Source organism: Hippocampus guttulatus, chromosome 1, assembly GCF_054856545.1.
Source record: "Hippocampus guttulatus isolate MCC_2025c chromosome 1, RoL_Hgut_1.0, whole genome shotgun sequence".
Classification (NCBI taxonomy): domain Eukaryota; kingdom Metazoa; phylum Chordata; class Actinopteri; order Syngnathiformes; family Syngnathidae; genus Hippocampus; species Hippocampus guttulatus.
Window position 1 is genome coordinate 5,316,484 of NC_141261.1, and position 15,369 is coordinate 5,331,852.

General features: G+C 42.8%; 1 protein-coding gene across 2 annotated transcripts in view; it reads left to right on the forward strand.

Moving 5' to 3' along the window:
- Positions 1-15,369, forward strand: part of lamb2l (laminin, beta 2-like) — a 39,687-nt gene that overhangs the window by 13,963 nt on the left and 10,355 nt on the right. For both annotated transcript variants that reach the window (XM_086105709.1, XM_086105717.1), the window contains exons 3-20: positions 106-275; positions 3,411-3,546; positions 3,714-3,787; positions 4,889-5,077; positions 5,533-5,596; positions 5,726-5,928; positions 6,985-7,105; positions 7,348-7,536; positions 7,725-7,904; positions 8,653-8,765; positions 8,913-8,992; positions 9,463-9,619; positions 11,415-11,555; positions 11,935-12,096; positions 12,210-12,331; positions 13,945-14,065; positions 14,752-14,944; positions 15,043-15,186. In XM_086105709.1, coding sequence (XP_085961835.1) covers positions 106-275; positions 3,411-3,546; positions 3,714-3,787; positions 4,889-5,077; positions 5,533-5,596; positions 5,726-5,928; positions 6,985-7,105; positions 7,348-7,536; positions 7,725-7,904; positions 8,653-8,765; positions 8,913-8,992; positions 9,463-9,619; positions 11,415-11,555; positions 11,935-12,096; positions 12,210-12,331; positions 13,945-14,065; positions 14,752-14,944; positions 15,043-15,186 — 2,559 coding nt within the window. The remainder of the gene's footprint in view (positions 1-105; positions 276-3,410; positions 3,547-3,713; positions 3,788-4,888; positions 5,078-5,532; positions 5,597-5,725; positions 5,929-6,984; positions 7,106-7,347; positions 7,537-7,724; positions 7,905-8,652; positions 8,766-8,912; positions 8,993-9,462; positions 9,620-11,414; positions 11,556-11,934; positions 12,097-12,209; positions 12,332-13,944; positions 14,066-14,751; positions 14,945-15,042; positions 15,187-15,369) is intronic.

The following is a 15,369-nucleotide window of genomic DNA, read 5'->3' on the forward strand; positions in this document are numbered from 1 at the left end:
TGGAACCTTTGTATAGAAACACTCTAAATTGTCAAATGAAGTGTTTGGAGCACGTTTCCAAGAGATGCTTTGTATTTAATTTCACTCATGGTCTTCTCTCTCCAGCCTCAAGTGTGTCAGCACAAGAGCTGCCATCAAGCCCGCACGGCTGCACAGACGGCAGCTGCTACCCTGCCACGGGAAACCTTTTGATTGGGCGGGCTGTGAACCTAAGTGCCACCTCCACTTGTGGACTCGACGGTCCAGAGCACTACTGCATTGTCAGCCATCTCCAGGTTACTTAATATTTATGTTTGTTTTTTTCCCGCATAGATCCTTAACATCCTTTTCTTTCATCAAGTGTGGTGTCAAAGCAAAGCAAATTTCATATGTTGGTTTTTTTGTTTTCCGTGGCTTTATCCATCTCCATTTGTCCATCTTCATTCTTTTTATTTTTTATTGGTTTGCATGAGCGAGGCCTCCACCTGCTCAACCTGTCAGTATGTGTTACACAAACATACAGACAAATCGCATGAAGGCTTTTAGTTCAGCTTCACCCATTGGTACACACGTTTTGCCCTTTTTTAAATTTTTGCCATCTCTGCAATTGATTGACTTATTCCCCCTATACAACATTTCCATTGTTGTGAACACATTCGAGAGAGGCACATTTTGTAGACGCCCACCTACAGAAAATTATATAAAATAAAAATTGGCAGGCTCAATCTGTGCAGTGAAATCTTCTATGATAAAGAATGATGAGATGTCCATTTCTCCATTGATTCATTTCAAATGAGTTTCTTCAAACTTCTTATCCTGGCTTGTTGCATTTTTTTCCCTGACATACATGGTTCAAGTAACGCTTTTTTTTTCTCGATCACACGTGGATAAAAATTAAACGATACGTCTTCTTGAGCTTATCCACTGTGCGGCTTTTGTTTTGTTGTTTCTTTCTCTAAATGACGCTTGACGTGTTTCATCACGGGCGCGCTGTTTACATACATCTGTTTGCACCACAAGTACATACTTGCAGCTCCATGCCTCCAGGTGAGCAAGGTTGACATGAGACCCTGATTCAGGAGGCCCTCCGCGACTCTAGGGGGTCAGGATATGGTAACAACCTGTCACACCATGAATCCAGGTGTGGACCTTTGTCAACATCTACCTTAACTCTCAGTGTTAAAATGTCCAGGAGTTCATTAATCATGTGTGTGTCACAACAGCTTGTCATGAATGATTTCCTTTCCCCCGTAAGATCAGATTCCATGGTTGTTTCCGAGGAGAGGTGATGCATTTCAAGGGCTGTTGTAAATCCAGTTGTACTGATGACCTTTAAAGAGGCCCCAAAGGCAAGGCAGAAAACGGGTGCCAAAAATAGATGCTTCACTCAAAATGCCTCAAAGATCAAGAATTAAAAACAACATTTTTTACAGCCTCGTTGAATTCAGCAAGTTTTGAGAGGGTTGTCCAAGCTCAAGTAAATGAAGTATTGTTCACCACGTCCCCATCGACTGTGCGGGTTGTGCAAGGTGCTACTATTTGTGGAAGCTGCAGCTCAGAGTTCGATAAAAAAACATGTAGTCATTTTGTTGTAGTTTCACTCATGGAGGCAGTACTTCATTACAAAGCCAAATTACACATTAGTATGCGAATCTCTGCATGTGGCGCATGCAGTTGACACTTCAGGGTGAAGCTGCTCAGTTCACATAATCTCTTGTGTATATTTCAGGTTAGGTCAGGTCAGGAAGAGGGCAGCACAGTGGTTTGCAGAGTCCATTATCACCCGAGATAGACAATAAGATGTATTATAAACTAAGGAAATGTCGCCAGAATTTAAATGAGCTGATATCGTGGGGATTTATTCTGTAACGCTTTTCAAATTAACATTCGACTTACATCAGTGTCTTGTTGCAACAGAAAGCTGACCAGCCTTGACTAATTTGGGATGAATAAGAGTTCGGAGTAGAGCGCAAGCACATGAGAGAGAGCAAGAGAGCGGCAGAGATTTCAAGCCACACACCCTATGTAGCACATCTACTCTTATTCAAATTCAAGTACTTTCTCAGTCCTGCTAGGGACATTTATTTGAGGCACTCCGATCGTTCCAATGCATTGACAGATAAAACTGAAAGAGATTACACATCTATGGAAAAGATAGATGGAGCACTCAACAGAGACAACAAATTAGTTCTTGAACACTTTGCAAGCTTCTGTTGAAATTTAAAAAAAAATGTTTGCCACAGTTTCAAAAATTACTTTTTTACATTCATTGAGCACATGAAGCAACCTGCATGCCCATGAGCGTAGCATAACCGCCACATTATTCCAATAGTTACCAGTTGCAACTATTTTCCTTATTTAGTAATCGACACACACCTATCAGGCACATCACTGGCACAGGGCAGAATCCTTGTGCCTCCCAAGTCATCGCTTTTCAGGAGACCCCAAAAACTAGTAACATTGCATCATCAAGGAGAGGAGGCCATTTTCAACATTTTTCATTGGTCAATCATTTTTAAAAAAGAACACCCACACATATGGACTGGCTATTAGCATAGTAGCAATAGTGCTTACATTAAAAGTGCTCACAGGAAACGATAAGAAGAAAAAAGAAATTGCAAACAAGGGGGAGACAAATGAAATGTCGGCTCCCCATAATATACAACAGATACAGTATGAATGTTTTTATGCTGTAGTTATACAATTTACGCTGTACAATTCAATTGTCAAATATTAGATTTTTATCCACATTGGGAAAAGGCCTGATTCTGATCTTTTGACATCCACTTTTATGGTTTCTGTCTGTTTTACGTTGCCATGACGCATATCCCAACCATGCCATTCGTACTGTGTCATGCAAAACGGAGCATTGTCGGACACAAGCCACATTCGTTGTACGTGCAAAGCAATGCCATTAAACCTTCGCGTCTTTCCCATTCGTGTTCTCAGCCTAATCGCTCCTGACACCAACCTAATTAAGAAACTCTTGGCTTGATTCCAGCGTTTCACTGTGCCAGCCTCATCGGCTCAGCTCCCCTCTTCATGGCCCCCCTCTCCAAACGCACCCCTTTACTGCCCACCTCACCTTGCCCTCCGCAGGCTCATTCTTTGTCTCCAACTGCCAAGAAGCCTTTCCACTTGCATGTCAACTTCATTCACCTGCGCTCTCCTGCCTGGCACCTCTGTTTATTGTAAACGTTTGCCACGCACACTTTTCTTCAGACTCCTTGTGTCTTTCCCATGGCCTCTTCTGTTGATACACACTTGCAATGGAGTGTGTATTGAAATGGAATTACACTGCTTTGTCATTTGTAACATTTAGATTAGTGAATCAATGTCATTATGTATGCTTTATTTATTTCACATCTATAGTTGACAATAGACCTCAGCATTGACTCAGACTGTCTATGTGTTTTTCCCCACCTCAACAGGAGTCTGACAAATGTTTCGAGTGTAACTCCCAGCATCCCTATCACCCGAACCGGCACAGAAACAGCCATCGCATCGAGAACGTGATCTACCTCATGGACAGCAACGGAGACAACACGTGGTGGCAGTCTGCTAACGGTGTGTGTACAGTTTCACTGTTTCGAGTACAGGGCGTATTGAAAATGATGGTCTCAAATTGTGTCTTCATTACTTCCTGTAATCCCTTCGTAGTAGTAACACTTGCCTGCGAGGGCATTTCCGTTTGCCCCACAGTGATGTACTTTTGACAGTTGTTTCCTCCACAGGAGAGGAAAATGTCAGCATTCGACTAAACCTGGAGGCAGAATTCCACTTCACGCATCTCATTATGAAGTTCAAGGTACATATTCTTGCGGGAATTAGTTTATTTTATGACCTTTTATTTGATGTTCCACTGCCAATAAATTACTCCTGTACATAGTAAGGGTTTATTTCTTCTTGTGTTTATTATTGTCATGTTTTGCGTGGTGGTAGTTGGAGGAGGACCCCAAAAAGCGGGGAGGCAACGAGGAGCAGGGTGGATTGACCAAAATATATTTAACAAAAATGCAAATAGGAGTACACTGGGAAAACACTAACTCAAAGTACTCGAACAAAGTCCTGGAAATCACAAGGAACAAAAATAGCAAAAACCTATGACAGCAAACAAAACATGACAGGATTTAAAAAAAATTTGTGGCATGAAATTCTACCTGGGCGGCCCGGTGGTCGAGTGATTAGCGCGTCGACCTCACAGTGCAGCGGTACAGGGTCCGATTCCGCCTCCGGCTTATCTGTGTGGAGTTTGCATGTTCTCCTTGTGCCTGCGTGGGTTTTCTCCGGGTACTCCGGTTTCCTCCCACATTCCCAAAACATGCATGGAAGGCTAATGGAACACTCTAAATTGTCCCTCGGTGTGATTGTGAGCGTGGATAGTTATTCATCCCTGTGTGCCCTGTGACTGGCTGGCAATCGGTTCAGGTTCAGTGTCCCCCACCTACTGCCCGAAGACGGCTGGGCTAGGCTCCAGCACCCACCGCGACACTTGTGAGGATAAAGCGGATCAGAAAATGGATGGATGGATGGATGGAAAATTATCCCGACAACACTTTTGTCTAAAAAAACCCCAAAATCAACTAATTAAAGGTTATAAAACATGGAAAGTGAAAGGGATTTGGAGTGGCCCCAACCAAAATTTGTTTTGTGGAAGCAAATGTGATTTTTTTTTTCTGAAACCAATTTATAGAACATAATTGAAAATATAACACTAAACCCACAAAGCAAACTTTATGATCTCTTTGAGGGCCAGTCAGGGACTTGGGAGGGCCGCCTGTGGCTCCCAGGCTGTACTTTGCCTAGCTCTGACATAATAGATACATAAATGAATGTGAAATATCAGTTTCACCCTGAGGAATTAAAAGTGTGCAGGCAAAGTAAAAATGTCGTCTCTTTTCTTCTGCAGACTTTCCGCCCTGCAGCTATGATCATTGAGCGTTCTGCTGATTTTGGACGCACGTGGCGCCCCTACCGCTACTTTGCCTCGAACTGCACCAAGACCTTTCACGGTATCCCCTCTAATGGCCTGCACCACATCAACGACATTATCTGCGAGGAACGCTACTCCGACATTGAGCCCTCCACTAATGGGGAGGTAAGATGTTGGGGGTCTCCTTGTCGCTGCAATATGCTACGAGAGATTTTAGACTGCATCGCCTCGGTCATTATTCAGAAATTTAAACAAGCCGAACGACTTTGGATTTGAAAATATAGCACATTTGCAATTCGGTTGAATACCGAAGCCTTGAATATGAGTTGTGTCTCAAGGTGGCGGTGTGATTAACGACCACTGTAAATAATCGTCAGGGAAGTTGATATAACTGAGAGGTTTTTGACCAATTTACACATTCTCAATGACAAAAGTACCTGGCAGGAGTGCCGTCTTGTTTGGAGTTAGCAGGACCTTTGAATCTGTTTAGCATGTGTGTATTATCCTAGCGCTCGGTACAATATTGTTAGAGCCATGTTAATCTTTTTATGAGCGTAGGTGCTATTCTTAGCTCACAAATGAGTTGAATTCTCTCTTGTCCTATTTTTCTTTCTCTCAAGGTCATTTATAAAGTGTTGGATCCTGCCATTCATGTGAAAGACCCCTACAGCCTGGATATTCAAGGTAGCCTAACAACAACCTCTTAGCATGTAACATTTAGTAACATCCATTGTTTTGACAAACTGGTTTTACCCTAAGGTACAGTATACTTGTTTTTGCCCCTAAACAATGTTCTATCTTTATCTCTGCTAGAGCTCCTGCGTATCACCAACCTGCGCATTAATTTCACAAAATTGAACACTCTGGGAGACGACCTTCTAGACAGACGCTCTGACGTCCTCCAAAAATATTACTATGCCATTTACGAGCTGGTCGTCAGAGGAAGCTGCTTCTGTTACGGACACGCCTCCGAGTGCGCCCCAGTGCCAGGAGTTGATGCACGAGCGAACGGCATGGTGGGATTACAATTCTTCTTTTGTTACGTCTGTCAAGATTTGTTTTTGTTGCCAATTGTTGCTGAGTTCTTTAGTTAGTTAGTTTGTGTGCTGAACACAGAACAGTTTTTATAAGATCAACCTTTTGGAACAATGTTTAAGAAGTCAACATGACCCCAAATTAGCATCTCTTTCCTTTATTGTCTCATCGATTCAATACAATTCAAAAGACAGTTAACCATTTCATTTGAGCTGACATTATTAGTATACAAACCTGATTGTTTTGCTAACCAACTTTTATGGTACATGAGTAGATACATAAATGTTGTATTATGCACAGTGGGATACACTGTGGGCAGCACGGTGGTCGACTGGTTAACACGTCCACCTCACAGTGCAGAGGTGCAGGGTTGATTCCGGCTCCGGCCTTCCTGTGTGGAGTTCGCATGTATCCCCGTGCCTGCGTGGGTTTCGTTCGGGTGCCCCGGTTTCCTCCCACATTCCCAAAACGTGCATGGCAGACTAATGGAACACTCTAAATTGTCCCTAGGTGTGATTGTGAGTGCGAACGGTTGTTCGTCTATCTGTGCCCTGCGATTGGCTGGCAGCCAGTTCAGGGTGTACCCCACCCGAAGACAGCTGGGATAGGCTCCAGCATGCCCGCGACTCATGAGGATAGAAGGATTAGAAAATGGATGGATGGGTGGATGGCTACACTGTGCTTTTAGGTAGTTAGGAAGGTAAGTAGCAAGTTTACACATTAAAAAAAAATCTGATCTAGCTGATTCAGTGAGAAACATCTTCAGCGCGGCTGTTGGCTCACACTAAACAATGCACATTACTGCCTTCTACAGAATTTGAATGGAACAGTCATGTCTTTCACCTTATTATTTTGCAGTCCATCGAGATGGATGGACGTATTTTAGATCGTTCTGTCCTCATTTGAGTACAATTCTTTTGCTTTTTACTTGGTAGTAGTTTGATTTCTTGTTCGGGATAAGGTCAAGATCGTCAAGCCATGTTCGACTTATTCTTCTTACCCGCATCTGACAGTCACACGTTTTTCAATCCTGTCAGATCCACGGTCGGTGTGTTTGCAAACACAACACGGAGGGGCTGAACTGTGAACGTTGCCAAGATTTCCACCATGACCTGCCATGGAGACCGGCCGAGGCGCAAAACCCACACACCTGTCGAGGTAGCTGCACACAAATAAACTCATACCCAATCGCAACAAAGATAAGCTCATTATGAAACAGTGGAAGGGTGATGATGCATTTTACAGTCTTAGAGGCATTTGGCATTTTATGGGTCCACTGTAAATGCAAATCCAAGATTTTGATTTGGTTAGGTTGGTGCAAATGATTGTTTCAGGCTATTGAGAGCCACATTTGTGTGAATGTGGAATAGCAATAATGGGTTGTTTGCTGTATTCTACAGAGTGTAACTGCAACGGCCACTCAAGTCAGTGTCACTTTGACATGGCGGTGTATTTGGCCACGGGCAACATCAGCGGAGGAGTGTGTGATGACTGTTTGCATAACACCATGGGACGCAACTGTGAGATGTGCAAACCTTTCTACTATCAAGACCCCAATAGGGATATTAGAGACCCACAGGTTTGTGTTGGTGAGTCAAGCATGGAATTTATGTTGCGAGAATAAGATTATTCATCCTTGTGTGAACCCCAAAACATCAACCAAATTGAACAAATTACTAAAAAAAAAAAAGATGTGAGTGATGGATGACTGTAATCACATCCATCGTTTTATTTTTTTACTTTGACTTCTACTCTCCATTCTTTGTGTGACCGCCAGCCTGCGACTGTGATCCGGTGGGCTCAATGGAGGGAGGCGTGTGTGACAGTCATACTGACCCAGACATGGGCATGATCACTGGACAATGTCGCTGCAAAGCTAACGTCAAAGGCTTGCGCTGCGACGACTGTAATGAGGGTTACTATGGACTCAGCCAAAACGACCCCCTGGGCTGTCAGCGTGCGTATGCATTTTTTTTTCTCTACTCACTTTTTTTCCTCAATATATGATATTGAAATGGTATTGAGTAAAAGATCTGAAACTAAAAATTACATGTGGTTTATGAATGTTTTTTGTGTTTATAGCTTCTTCATAGTCTGCCATCTTGCTGGCATGCAATGCTTTGGCGGTTGATGACATCAGAAGATATAAAGTGCATCTGGTTGTTACTGTGAACATATAATAGAGATGTTACCAGAGCAGCAAAGAGTTTAAGGACTGATATATCTTATCTGCTTGAGCTTCAGTACTTCCCAAATAGGGAAATAATTCAATGAACGTATGGACAGTGGAAGGTAGCTGGAGTACCTGAACAGAATTCATGCAGGTACAAGAATTTGACAAGGCCACGGAAACGCCTAAAGCGAAGAGAAATAACTATGTCCTCTTCTGCTTCACATTTACTCCTTGTCTCGGGAATACTCCATTAATAGCTGATCGGGACGAATGTATAGTTGGGTTCTACAGAACCTAGCCTAGCATTTTCTTTTTATTTACATTAACTTGGAGGTCAGTCTTCCGATGTTATCGTCCGACAATGCATGGTGTGCCAGCTTTTTTTTTAACCTGCTGTAAAACCAATTGTTGGAAGATAAATAGTATTTTCTGTTTCAAGTTGCATTTGTTTAAATTTTTGTCAGTTTAACCTTTTCACAATTGCATGTTATTCTGTGTGTGTGTGTGTGCGTGTGTGTGTGTGTGCCATCAGCTTGCAACTGTGATCCTCGTGGCATCATTATGATGGGAGCCCCATGTGATCAGATCAGCGGCGACTGCTCCTGTAAAAGATATGTCACTGGTCGCTACTGCAACCAGTGTCTGGTTAGTACCTGCGCTCGACCTTTAAATTCTGTATTCAATGCTAGTCATCCACATGCCTTTCAGTGAAGTCTATTCAAATTTGATAAAGTGGCTGCATGTTAAAGCTGTCAGTGTTCTTTGTGAAAAAGGTTTTATCTGTCTTTCTAGCCTGAATATTGGGGTCTCAGTAATGACCTGGCTGGTTGTCGACAATGTGACTGTGACTTTGGCGGAGCCATCAACAATAGGTATAATATCTCCAAAGTCTGTGTCCTGAGAGTTATTGATTTATTGAGATTTTAGACGTTGTGTGTGTTGGCATTATTATTGCGGCACGGTGGACAACTGCTTAACATATCAGCCTCACAGTGAAGAGGTGCGGGGTTCAATTCCGGCTCCGGCCTTCCTGTGTGTAGTTTGCATGTTTTCCCTGTGCCTGCACGGGTTTTCTCCAGGTACTCCGGTTACCTCCCACATTTCAAAAACATGCATGGCAGGTTAATTGAACACTCCAAATTGTTCCTAGGTGTGAGTGTGAGCCCGGATGGTTGTTCGTCTCTGTGTGCCCTGCAATGGGCTCGCACCCAGTTCAGGGTGTCCCCCGCCTACTCCTCGAAGACAGCGAGGATAGGCTCCATCATGCCCGAGACCCTCGTTAGGATAAGCGGATTAGAAAATGGTGGTGGTGGTGGCATTATCCTTTCCTTTTTTGTTGAAGGTGCGCGATGGAGAATGGACAGTGTAACTGCAGGAGTCATCTGATTGGTCGGCAGTGCTCTGAGGTGCAGCCTGGCTATTTCTGCGCCCCACTAGACTTCTACAAATATGAGGCTGAAGGGGCTACTGGACACTCGCCCATTGACTCAGCTCTACCTGTGAGGAAAACTCTTTAAAAAATGTTTAATTACTATTTATTTATTTTTGCCGCATTTCACATGCCTGCAAAATTTGTTCATTTAAAGATGGTTCAACCTTATGATAGCATAACTGTAATGCTCAGAGAAAAGTCCCGTATGATGTTATGACTACAACAGGCAAACATGTTTTGACTCCACCAAGGATGTCTTTGGCTGGATTTACCCTGCAGGTCCAACTGCCCAATTCCAATTCAATGAAAGTCATAAATCTCACATGCACCTAAACTTAAATCAAGTGTCAACACCAGGCAGTGACAAAATGCTAGGTCGTTCATTTTGTTTTACTTGCTAAATGAGAGTAAGTGCCAAACCACTATTACCACTATACCCTATTGACCGCATCTGCAATTATGTATCTTATTAAATTATTGTGCAGCTCTAATGTAGCATATTTAGACCATATTCAAATGTCCATGTTTTTATCTGTACTTAAGATTCACAGCTGTAGCCTTTTCTTTTCTAAATATTTTTTTCAATGTGTATTTCTGTTCTTTGGCGCGACACAGGTCTATACACAGTATGTTACCAATCGGTGTATTTTGATAATATCCACCTGGCATTGACGGGCTGATCTTTGTATGCTGATCCCATGTTGACATTTATCGGATACGTATCAGATTTGTATCCACATTTGGAAGAGGCCTGATTCCAATCTGAATGTATCTTTTTATTCTATTTCCACTGCCATGTCGCATATCTGAATAGAGCCACTTGAAAGCAAAAAAATCGAAATTGTTGTCCACCCGAACCTACCAGAGTGAGTCCAGCCTATGTGTCCCAACAGTTGAGAACATGATTTGTGTCTATTGTAAAAAAGTCAAAGAAAAAGCAAAACATACTAGGAATTAATCTTTTGATGGTCACCCATGGGATTAACTGACTTCATGCCTGATGGCAATTCAAAGACCCCAAATTTTGTTTCATTTTGGAAGAGTACCTTATCCTGACGTTTTTTGGTCAAATTTGGGGTCATAAATTCCATGGGATGGAATAGTTTGAACCCATCATCCGTTCTTCAACATTCTGTCCTCGTCTCTTTCCATCTACCTGTAATCTGACATTCTCTCCCATTTAGACAGTCTGTTTCCTCTCCCCTCATCAATTTACCCACTCCACTCTTTCCACTTCCAAGTTCAGCCCCTTGGGCAAGCTCAGACAGACCCTTTTCATCCACACTCTCACAACATTTCCAGGAATGTGGCAAAAGGCAAGTGCTGACTTCAGATTGTCAAAGAGGTAGCAATGCAGAACGCAAAATATGAGGGGAAGTGCCTCACGGGCCTGATCTTCTGGCAGATGCTTGTAGGTAATCATCGTGTGTTCTGAGCTTGAGGAGAGCAAATCTGTGTTCATTTCTTAGAACTGTGGACTTGGGTAATGCAGATAATTAGTAGTTTCGTGTGGTGAGCTGTCATTTTTTTCTTTTAGTATTTGCGCAGATAAACTCAGTTTTAAGCAGCCGTTGTGGGTGTGAGCATATCCGACTATCTATCTTGCCAATGAAAGCGGCTCCTCTCATTCACTTTGAAATCAGTGCTCGAGAGGTGCACAGTCCTTTGCATTGCAGAAAGGGAAATAGACTCGCTGGAGTCCATGCAGAAGATGAAAGCCGCCCGATATGTTTCGCAGGAAATGCAAGCAGACCTCCACAGGTTGCCACGAACATTGGGCTTTACTTGGAACTTCCGCAGTATGATTTGCATGTTTAAAAGTGATTTTACATTCATTCGTTCAAGATCAACTTCTCTCCTAGGGCAAAGTCCGACCTCAGGCAGAGACAGACTGCGTTCAGCACCTCAGCAACCAGCTGAGAAGACACAGGCGTCACCGGCGCATTGCCAACCCGCAACAACACCGCACGGCACTGAGGCGGATCCGACAGCTTCAGCAGACAGTATGACATAATCTTTCATTCGTGCCCAAGGATCAGATAAGCAGCGGTTGTCCTTCATTCCTTTCTTTCATAAGAGAGCCCTTAGCTCCAAGAATTGCTGCTTTTCGACAGCGGGTGGCAAGTGTGAAGTTGGTATCACTTCAGTGGTCTTAGCATCCTTGAGAACTTTACGCTACAAGGCTCTTCAATTGAGGCCCCATGCACAGTATACCAAGCTATATGTTTAAGAAAAACACCTCTGTAAAATTCCAGCTTATTGTAATGTAAAAAAACATGACCTTTTGTTAAAGTTTTATGTGAAAGGATTCCATGATCATACATTGAAAATGGCCACAAGCGTGGCAACGTACTCAAGAGGGTCTTTTTCTTTCTGTCTAAGCCGGATGTGAGGACTGTTTATAGAGAGATCACCCTAAGTCACACAGTCACTTGGACCGGACCTGGTTTCGCTCGGGTCAAAGATGGTGCTGGCCTGGTGTTTACTATTGACAACATTCCCTATGCCATGGAGTACGACATCATGATCCGTTATGAACCTGAGGTATGTGTGTCATTTTGTCCTCTTAAAACTCAACACAGTACTCATTTGGATGAAAAGCTCCCTGACTTTTCTCTGCCTGTGTTTGTTTGTGCATGTGTGTGTGTGTGTTTTAGTCCACAGAGGACTGGGAGGCCATCGTTAGTATCACATCTGTCAACCTGCCTTCCAGTCTTCGCTGTGGAAACCTTCTACCAACTGAGCAGCTCTACACGGTCACCTTGCCGCATCGCAGCAGGTAGCAAAACACTCTGTAGCTTTAGTCATGCTGTAGTTTGACTTTCACAGCCGGACTAACCTAACAAACCGGCGTGTAAGTAAGTGTAATTGCACACTGACAGCAAGTCCTCATGGAAGCACAGAAACAGTTGCATCATGGCATTGTTGTCACTTAAACCTGCCCTGGCCTGCGGGACTATGTGAGTCAAACTCAGTATTTGTAATATTACCTCACTGTATCCTGTGTTCCATTTACTATTCATTCGCTGATAGCGGGGCAAACATACCAGAAGCCTGTGCAATAAGAGGTGATGTTTTGCCAGGGTGACAAAAGCTTTTGTTGGATGAAGCTTAAAAAGCGGGAACTGTTGAAGATAGAGAATAATACAGGCAGAGAAAGAGCAAAGTTTCCTTGGATTTCGTACATATATTTTTAGTCGTAATGTTTTTTATTTGTTCAATGAAGAATTGCAATTTGGATGGCTCTAATCTGCCATACTAAAGCACGACTGATGTTTTCTGCTCTCGGTGGCCCGCGCACATCCAGACTTATTTGTAGAGAAAGGTCGGGATGACTCACCAAAGTGTGGAGCAGTAAAAAAAATAATATCCGCACTCTGCGGAGTAAAATTTTGCTTCTATCTCTGTCAGTAAAACGATGCCAGAAATAAGGATATAATGCGAGGAAGTGAACGGTAATAATTGGCAACAAATATGTTCTTTCTTTCTTTTTTTATGTCTAATTTTATCAGTTGTTGTCAAGGTAATTTCTGTCACAGAACAGCTTCGCCTTCTATTTTTGTGCTGAGGGGCAAAAAAAGCTGTTGTATTGGAGGAGTCACATTTATTTAAAGGGGACATGATAATCTGCCATTGGTGCAGTCTATTGGACTAGAAGCCACTATTTTGGGAAATACAATCTGAAACATGAAACAACAATAACAATCTTAAGCAAACGTAATTGTAAAAGCATGTGCAAAATATAAGTCAGAAGCCCAACTTGACTAGTTTTCAAGTTCTAAACAGCCCTTTCAGAAAGTTTATTCACCCGGAACTAAGAGGCCAGCCAATGCCTGGATCTAAATGTTGCAGTGGACCAAAGCTTTCCTTCCGCTTTGCACTGTGCTTGAGCCAACAGCCAGTACTCATTAGCACAGTGACTTCAAAAACACAAAGAGAGCGCAAGAAGGTTAGCGTCTGTGAAGAGAGCATCTATGCCAACAGGCCGAGGTTGTTTGCATATAAGCAGCTCGATATGTTCATTAAAAAAAAAATGACAAAGACACAAATACACTTTATTTTCCTGCCATTCAGACACATTTGTTCGTCAAAGATGAGAGCCCGTAGTTGTACCTGAATATTATTTTGTCATCCTAGCCATTGTTGACACATTTAGGCCTTCCAGCTTTGTGGGAACAGTTTCTGTTCCCAGGCATTGTATTATTACGTCAAAGTTAATTCTGGAAGAATTGGCCCATTAAACACCTTTGGCATGAACTACGCCAGGAATTTCAGCAGAGCCAGCAGACCCTCTCGCAATTGCAGTTCCAGGGCCGTTTGAAAATTCCCACACACTCGTAAGAAAGAGTTGTGAAAAGAGAGAGCAACAAACTTGATCTCCTTGTCTTCCAGATACATCCAGATGCCGAGGCCATTCTGTTTTGAGCCAAATAATCGGTATGTGGTGGCCATCCGCTTCCAGCGCCACGGAGTGACGCACAGACACCTCACTGCATTCATTCTTATTGATTCGGTGAGTAAAGGCAGCAACCACGACCTCCATTCAGTATATGTATACAGCGTAACGCTGCTTTATTGCTATTCAGCCTTTGAGATGATTTTTTTTTTTTTAATACGATTACAAACATTCATCTTATGCATTTTGGACATACTGTACAACTATTGCTGTGTTCATAAAGATAAAACTGTCATAACTGCCCAAGTTTAAATTTAGAGTTGTCCGTTTTCAGTGTAGTACCACAATGCGGCGCTCTTACTTGGATACCTGTTCGAGGAGAGAGTCTTCTTTTGAGTTCCTCGGTGATGTTAAATGATTCTTAGTGTCCCACTTCTTGAAAGCGAGAGTGAGACCAAGCACTAAGGAATAATTTTTTAAATTGTATATTAATAAATGTGGATGTTTTAAACCGTTGTGAGAGTGGTAAAACTATATAAGCTATAGAAGAAAAAAAAGATTTGCGTACAGGTCTCTGTTTTATTTATCACCGGTGGGTCAGGAATGTTTCCTTGCGTTAAATGAGGGTCTACGTTGGAAAAAATTTCAGACCATGTTTCCTCCTCATGTATGGAAAGAAAGAAGAACTTTAACTGTGGTTTGTTTTAATTAAAGAAAGAAAGTACTCTTACTGTGCGTTGCTTTAATCATACTGCAGTGTTATTATTTTATTTTGCTTCTTTTGTTTTGTTCCCCTTCGACAGTTGGTTGTGATCCCCAATTATACCGAGCTGCCTGGTTTCCAAGGCAACGAGATTGAGGGAGAGTTGCGACGTGAGGAGATGATTCACTACATGTGCCTGGATTCCTTTTTGATCACGCCGATGCCCACCTTGGCTGACGTGTGCTCCAAGCTCATCTGCAGTATTTCGGCCATCATTCATGATGGCGCACTGCGTGAGTACTCCAAACAGTCACACATCTGCTGGCTTATACCTGTACGTGCGTCTTCTTTGCATTTCGGGTAATAATGGTCTCCATTGTGTTACATCCAGCCTGTGAGTGTGACCCTCAAGGCTCCCTCTCGAGCCAATGTGAAGGGGTCGGAGGACAATGCCGCTGTAAGCCTAACGTGATGGGTCGACGCTGTGACCGATGTGCTCCGGGAACTTATGGCTTTGGAGTGAGTGGTTGTACCGGTGAGTCACAAGCATGTACATGTCTGTGGACCTCATTTACAGCAGGTTCCAAAGAAGATTGCTACAGACAAGGTCAATCAAGCCTAATTCAATGGTGTCACATACCGCATGTCTCTATTAATTCAAATGATAAATTCAAACTTTGTACCGTTCTAAACCTGCTCATAGTGCAGAAGCCTTGGA